We start from the raw sequence: 8,466 nt of genomic DNA, 5'->3' as shown, positions 1-8,466 counted from the left end.
TACATGTTTTGTGTTTAAACCATGTGTTTTTATGACCACCCTCCAACACCTTCAATTTCCTGATGAAAAATCCTAAAATCCAAGTACAGAAAATCTGCCAAATGTGAAGGTTTGTTTCCCAGTCAGAAGTTTCATTGGCAGGTGTTAGTCCCCGTAGAGCACAATTAGGTAAAAAAGCTCTGGAAAATTACTGCAGCAGATTGTTAATTGTTCTGACTAAGTGATCTTAGTTTGGTGAAAAAGATACTGTGAATTTGGCCCTCTTCATCATGTTAGCTTTTTTTATTTCACTAGCTTTTTCATTAATGTTCCAGCCTCACCATAACTGTACAGCCTATATCATTTGAGAAAATATTAAAGCTATTCGGACAACATATGTAGAATGGATTAGAATGGCAGGTTTTGTTTAAAAAACTTGCTACGTAATTTTCTGTGTTCTGTATTAGCACAATGTAGTAGGATTATCGCCATGATGTGGTAAGTATAGAGCACCTTCAAACATCAACTGAATGCCAAGGTTTTTTTCAGACAAAGTGAAAGTAATATCCGGAAAAGATAAAATACACCATGACAAGTGCCATATATAAAGGGTGCTTCAGATAAGAACTTAAAATACCAAATTGGGCACATAATTTACATAAGTTAACTATAGGCAGTGATCACACAGTATCCTTCACATCTAAAACATCAAATACACAGTGGTAAAAGAAAGCTGCATCACTACTATTTAGCTTACTACAGTTTCCTGTTTATGATTTTACTAACTGTACCCTAACTAGAACAATATAACTAGCACACAAGAATAGACTTGTAAAAAGACAAGGGTGCCACAGGACATGATGCATGCTAAATTTGAACTCTAAAGCCATCTTCAATGCAGCATTTGATTTCACTAGTGTTTTTCAGTTATAATTAATTGCATTTTTCTTGAACATGACACACATCGAGCTACATATTTAAAATTCTTAAAACGTAAGGCGATTTGTTTTTAAATTCCATTAAAAAAAAAACAATTTTTGGCCCTTTGTTTCGTTATTCTTCACTCTTATGTCACACTCTGTTCTCCTGTTACTTTTTATTCGCGAGGGAAGAGAATGTTTCAACACTAGACAGCGAATAGAAGGGCGGACTCTGCTTTTCAAAATATCTGTTTCTTTCTTTAACCTTATTCCTTCCTTGTAACCAATAATCTTTATTCTACCATTCTTAGTCACTATTTCCACCTCGGCTAATTTATTATTATAAGTCCAGTTGTTGCAATGTGGGTGCTAGTGTGGGTCAAGGTACCAGTAAAATTAGGGGGTAGCTATGCTGAAGTAACTGTCAAAGTAATGTTCAGGTTACGGGGTGGTGTGGAGTCAAATAATATTTTGTTTTCAGTTAAAAAACATTTCCATGAAAAAAAAACTTTTAAAGTGCATTTCGATCCTTTTGTTAATAAAAGTGTTCTCACAAAACATTTCTACCTAAAATTATTAAATATCCTAAATCAGCTCTCCCACTGGATCAGAACAATGTGCTTCATTAAACCCTGAAGCAGTTTTTTGGTCAACATTGACTGAAGGGTACTGCTGCTTTCAACACATTCAACATATCTGGACACAACAGCATAGCTGGAGGGACGCTACTCTCACGAAAGGGGCTCATGAGCAGCAGGAGACAGAAAAAGAGCAATTGAGTCATTTTTTAAAATTGGTTCAAAAACACCGGACCTAAGCGATTGCCTTGCAACACAGCAGAAGACTTTGGTCAGTTTGTGGTAGAGCATCATACAGATAATAGACACTGCAATAATGGGCCTCATAGCTAACATGTGTGTTTGAAACGAACTAAGGCATAGTCCATCTGACATTTGCTCTACATTACACACTATAAAGCAGAAAGATCATGTAGTGAATCAGATAGCAAATACAAACAAGAACTAGCTAATATCAAATTAGCCTTAATATATATTACAGGGATCCCTCACCGTACATTTCATTAGTAATCTGACATAAACAAAGAACAATATCATATTCTGTTTGTTAATTCATGAATGAACACCAAATATCTTCACTTATTGAGTAGATTTCCAACACCCCCAACATACAATTAAAAATTACATACTGAATAGTCCGGATACATTCCATACTCACAATTATAAAACACTGAGTCACACTGATACGTTAAATGATGTAAACGTAAAGTACCTTCTAGGTGCATGAATACATAGAATGTTAATGAGGTTAAAAACAAATACACCTTTTGCTTATGGAAAGACTATCTTGTTTTCCAGAAGGACCAGCCTTTTCTTGCAGTATTTAGCTGTTGCAATCAAGAATACTGTGTAAACAGAATACATTTGACCTGACTTGAGAAGTGAGAATGAACAGCAAGGTGATATGGAAATGCACCAGAGGCTGTATTATTTAAAGGGTGCACTGCCCTGGGAGTATGCCTGCAGTTAACGCACTCCCCCCAAGGGAGCCGCAAGTTCAGGTCCGCTCTGGGGGCAGCGTATTGGTGAAAAATTTACCAGCTATTGGAAACAGAAATCTGTGTTTCACTGGCTTGCTTTTAAAAGGGGTGAAGGGATTCCAAGCAGGTGGGCGCAGTGAGTGACTGAATCTGCTTGCTGGGTAGTGTCTGGGGAAGGGTTCATGGAACCTGCTATACAAACCCTGCAGTAGTCCGCCTGGGGGTTTGGAGGGGGACATTGCTGTGCACCACCTCCTTGTGGCACACAGTCATTGCAGCTCCTGGCGGCCTTCATTATACAATAAGAGTTCAGAGGCAAAGTGTATCTCCCATTTATTAGAGGCCACACCCCATGCTTATGAGGGAATGCCCCCCTTTGAATCATACTGGCATTATATGTGTGCCTGCATTATCTGTAATACTAAAGCGCAGCCGGGGAGCAGAAAGCGGGTGTAGATACCGCTTGACCACTAGGGCACTTAATGTAATTTGGCCCCAGGAGGGTTTTAGGTATTGCTAATTTCACAATGTAGATTACAGAAATATGTAAACAAACAAATCAACCTTTTTATCATCTATGTCTTACAGGCCACTTCGGACAAATGAGTAGGTAGATGAGGAGAGGCTGACTCACAAAACTATTTTGTTTCACTTACGTAAGCACAATTTAACATTTTCATGTGTGCGGGTTATGAAAAGGCAAAATGAGAACTTGTGCGTGCATATCCGTAGATGCACACCAATAGGTGCTTACATGGAGCCTCTTGAATATTTGCACTTAAGGGGGTGAGGCCAGTGGCTAGTCTTCACAGGGAACAGCATACCCAATTCACACATAAAAAACATTTGCACTTTGCAGGTTCGACCTAGTTCAGATGAAAACAGACAGGGGTTATTTCTGACCACATATACAATGACACCCATCAAAAAGCAGTCCTCATGTGCAGCTAAGCACTGCACAGACATTTGCATTAAAGGTGCTCTCATTCCATTGCAGTTGGAGCCGAAACCGTCAACCAGCTGGATTTAAAAAATCCCAATCCAAAGAGGCCACATTCCATACACTTATCCATGAACATTCTTCTCCAAAATAAATCTGTACTTGCTTGTGTAGGGGTAGAAATAGTCTTCTCACTCAGTGTGACTCCAGAGGCTAAAGGCCTGAGGTCAGGGTAAAACCTCGGATCCTGCCACCACATCGGATGCAGAACTACATGAATGAGAAAGTGGCAGGTATATAACTTGATACATTAGCAGCACAGACCTGACAGCAGTTGTACTTTCTTCCCAGGCCCTACCACAATGTGAAGTGTAGGTCTCATTCGTGAATGTAGGGCATGTGTATTTTAGGACCAAAGATTACATCGGCCATGCACACAATGGACAGTATATATGGACATAAAAGTTTCGGTAACCCTACAGTATTTATATATGATGCCCATCTCAAACGTGATTCATAACTTTAATGTGGCAGCAAACGCGATGAGGCACTTCTGTGACATATACCAATTCATCTTTGGTAAAAAAAAAATATATATATATTAATACTAATAAAAAATGGAAATGCTTGTTTTCATAATCATCAGAAAGAACACTCACTCTCCACCGGGGACATGAACATGCAAAAGACGTGTTTCATCATAACGGACAGCAGATGCCATGAAGCACGTTTGTTTCCAATCTGCTCACTAAAATTGACCCCTGTCATTGTAATTCATTTACTTGGCCCTTTTTCAAAGACACGTTTAGCTAAAATAAGGCCCGTATTTATGCTTTTGTAGCGCTGTATTTGCGTCATTTTTGGGCGCAAAGTTACAAAATACAATTATGGGCCTGATTTTTATTTTTTAGCGCCGCATTTGCGTCATTGTTTGACGCAAAAACGGCGCAAACTTACAAAATTCAATTATCTTTTGCAAGTTTGCGCTGCTTTTAAGTCAAAAAAATGACACAAATGAGGTGCTAAAAAGTATAAATATGGACCTAAATGTTCCAAAGTGGTCTGCCATGCTATTGTGTTTCCCAACTGAATGTTGTCTTTATTACTAATCGCCAAGGCTTCTCAAACTCTGTTGGCGTTCCCAAATACTGTTATCTGAGCAGGTGCTGTTCACAACACACTGGCGTCCTGACGTCATGTTTGCTTCTATCACTCAGACAGGGTGCACAACTCTTACAGGAGTTTTCCCTCATCTTTTTGTAGATCTTTGCAAGGTAAATGGTTTAATTCTGGAAAACAAACAATAAACTGCTTTTGCAAAAGTAATTAGGCTTAATGGATTCTGGAGCTAGAAACACTACAGTAATGTTCATGCTATGCTGTTAAACGCGCTTTTGTGATGGAAAGGTAAAGGGCGCATTATAGTAAAACACCTGAAATTACAATTGAATTAAAGAGTTGGCACTTGGTAGAGCTAGTCGCAGAGGCTGCCTTAATCGTGTCTTATTACAAAAGTCTTCGAGGCTTATTCACTTGTTATGTTAACAGGACTCTTTTTAACTAATCAATATGTAAGCATCCGAGGTTGGATTGAACAGACTGCATGAGTGAAAAAATTCCTTCTGAACTGTTATAAAAATGGCATTTTGTATCAAGCGACCAGTCCACATGTGGGCCCAAAATTACGCTTGCTCTGGTATAGTCTATATAATTCGAAGAAGCTGATGTAAAATTGTATCTGAGGACTATCATGATGGGCTCTTCCGGCAAAGCGCAGAGCCGAGCGCCTGTTTTATGTAAAGTGAATTAATTTACCTCCATATTTCTCTGTGTTAGTGCTTTATTTTTAGAAAGCACAGCTTGGAAACAGTGGGCAAGGGTTGCCTCTTTCTGTTTCTGAGCTATATTGTCTCAGATTTAAGCACAAACTCAGATAATGTAATTTCCTGTATAACCTGCAGATCCATAAAACAGGCGCTAGCCTCTATGGTGCGCCAGAAAAGCCTATCATCAAACAGCTCTCGTGCACTCCAACATCCAATTTACGACATAATTTGCAGTCCTGTTTATTAAGGCAGAAATAACACATTGTGCAATTTTTTGTGAATGAAATCCAATACGTTGTTTCTGAAGATCTTTTCTGTGATTCTAAAAATCTTCTGCTGACTGGACTGTTCTGCTAAAAAGTGCTTTTTCAAGCAGTGTACAGTTAAAAAGTTAAAAACGAAATGCACTAATAAGAGCTAAAAAAAGGGAGGGAACAACCTATTTGCCTCTTTTACAACACCTCTGTATGTTTCATTCTTTCACAGACTTCATTTCTGACATACCACGTTTGCTCCTACATCAGAAAAGAAAATAATTGTTTCTGGTAATTAACTGTACTAATGCCTGCAGCATTGCAATTAGCCATTTCATTTCAGATCAAAAGAATATTCTGTACAAAGCTGTTACAGTGTAGCTGTGCGAAATGAAGGCCTACCTAAAATACCAAATATCTCTAGCAAAGTCTGAGTATCACTTAAAGGACAATTATTTCTTAGATGGAACACAGTTGTTTACATGATCTGCTGAATGGTGCTTTTACGCAAATACTCATAAAAGATTTGGCAATTTTCACAAAAATAAAGTCCTTGAACAACAGTGAATTTGCCAAAACCTGCTTCACTGGGGTTTTTATTTTAGCTGTTCACGATGTTCTGCTCCTACACTAACCCACTCTGCATATGAATATGAATTGGGTATGGCTGGAAGAAAAAGGCTGGCTGTCCTTGAGCAATGTAGTAATTGCTGAAGTTACTGTCACTGATATATGGAGCAGGCTGGTAGTAACATGTGACATTAGTTGTGTTAGGGATGATGTTTTGCTCTCCAAGCACTTTTAAAGCCAAAATTGTAATCATGTTCAAAGACTGCCTGCGCTCGTGGCCCATGAGACAAACAGTGCTCTCGTTTACTACGCCACGCAAAGTCATCAGGTAGTCGTACTTGCTTGTCTCTTCACCAATGAAATGGTTCCGCAGATAAGACTCAATCTTTCTTTGCTGCTCGTTTACATCCGGAAAATCAATGAAGAATCTGGAGCACATATATCGCTCCAAAGATTTGATTTCAGTGGCGCATGCCGGCTTGAAGTCTCGAACAAGAAGATTGCTATATTTCAGAAGGCCTCCACCTCTGATTTCTTCAGGATTTCTTGTTGCAATAAGTTTGTATCTCAGATGGTCCATTGCTTCCTTGAAGTCCCCATACATGCTTTCTGCAACAATTGTAGGATGGGAATCCTTTTTCAATGAACTGTCTCCGTCCCTGTAAATGGCTAGCATTGGGTCCAGTACTATTTGGAAGGAGTCAACACTAAACTCAAATTGTCGTCTAAGAGAATTGACAAATTTCAGTTCCACATTTTTCCCACTGTTGTTTGACAAAGAAATGAGGCTCCATCGGTCATGATCAGTGGAAACTTTAACCATTTTTTGTACATACGCTTCTTTCATGGTGAGAGCAGTGATCTTATCCTTATTGACACACTTTGGTAAAAAATCTAGAAGACAATCCAAAACAATCTCCTTAACAATCTGAAACTCTTGCTCTCCTGGGAGCTCCACTCCAAAGATAATGTCAAGATCTTTACAGCTCGTTCCATTTTGTTTTACAAGAATGTGACTAGCCGTTGAGCCATTCAATCGAATGTCACGAACGTGGATTTTCTTTTGTAAGAGCTGTTCCTTAACAACATGAATAATATCCTTTGGCTTTACTTCCAAGGTTGGAAAGTTGCCTCTTCCATGTATGGGAATTACTTCAGTTAACACTTGATCCAAAATCCGAATTTGATCCCATGTGAGATTACTGAATCTGCAATTTGAACTTTCAGTCATTGTGGAATCAGCCGGTTTCCTGTACAATTCAAAATATGGGATAAGCATTAAATGAGGATGCATGCATACAACTTCATAAAACAGTACATATCTTTTGAAAAGACATGCATAATACATTATTCATCAATGCAATTAATTTACAGGTCAACATCAGACTTTTGGAGCGACTTTGACTTCTGACATAAACCTGGTGTTGGACCATGCCTTTCTGCAGTGTCATCCCAGATTCTTACCTTCCTTTTTCTGAACCCATTTCTGTTGGCTTTTATGACTCTGGCACATTTTCCCTGCTAATCATTAGTAAAGTGTTTGTTCTCCCCTTGTAAACATTGTAAAATTGGCCTACACCTGATTGATACATTTAGTTTACCTATAAGACCCAAGTAAAGGGTACTAAAAGGGCCGCAGCACTCGTTGCACCCATTAAAGTGGCCTGTATAACATGTATCAAGCCTGCCACTGCAGCTTGTAGAAGAATTTTAAACGCCATTTCGATATGACATATTAAACCTTTTGCCAGGCCTTAAACATTCCTTTTTAATACTTATAACTCACTCCTAGGTTATTCCCTAACCAGTTTTTGCAGTTTTATATAGCATGATTTCTACCCAAAGGTACTGGAATACTTCACATGTGCACCAGTTACATTACACAAGGTTGCATTCATTTTTTTTCTTTTAGGCACAGGGAGATAAAGATAATTGCCCAGATGCACAGGATGTTGAGCCAACACCGAGACTCAACCCTGGTTACCCAGTTCCAAAGTCAGCAACTCAGTCCATAAAGCCACATCCTCTCCCTATCCATTCATTGGGCAGGGCACAAGGTATTTAAAAGGTAAGACGTATATTTAAGTTTATATATGTCTTGAGAGTAAAAAACTCTTAAAGTTGTTTTTCACTGTTGTAAGGCTATCTCTTCCATAGAATAACAATAGGTTACCTTATTATACTTAATAGGTGATAACTTCAGTTTGGGAACAGATAAATACTTCTTCCACTCATTTGAATTCTAATTCAAAGTTTAATGGTAAAGTGGGACTTTAGGTTACTATTATGAAACTTTCACATTTAGAAAGTTGCCATTTTTGTCCCTAAATCAAATGTGTCTTTCTGCCAGTGTCCAGGTTCACATGACCATGAATGGCTCTCCTGGGGAGTGTTGTGTATTTCTTTCAGACATGGGCAC

The 8,466-nt window shown here is 38.7% G+C and overlaps 1 protein-coding gene across 1 annotated transcript; it reads right to left on the bottom strand.

The window, feature by feature from the left end:
• Nucleotides 1-5,318: 5,318 nt before the first annotated feature.
• TENT5D (terminal nucleotidyltransferase 5D) lies at nt 5,319-7,278 on the bottom strand. Its single transcript, XM_069212577.1, has one exon. It carries the CDS (start codon nt 7,276-7,278, stop codon nt 6,103-6,105), a length of 1,176 nt encoding a protein of 391 aa, XP_069068678.1. The 3' UTR covers nt 5,319-6,102.
• Nucleotides 7,279-8,466: the final 1,188 nt, after the last annotated feature.

The sequence above is a fragment of the Pleurodeles waltl genome, chromosome 2_1 (assembly GCF_031143425.1).
Source record: "Pleurodeles waltl isolate 20211129_DDA chromosome 2_1, aPleWal1.hap1.20221129, whole genome shotgun sequence".
Classification (NCBI taxonomy): domain Eukaryota; kingdom Metazoa; phylum Chordata; class Amphibia; order Caudata; family Salamandridae; genus Pleurodeles; species Pleurodeles waltl.
This window is presented reverse-complemented; position numbering and strand designations above follow the sequence as displayed.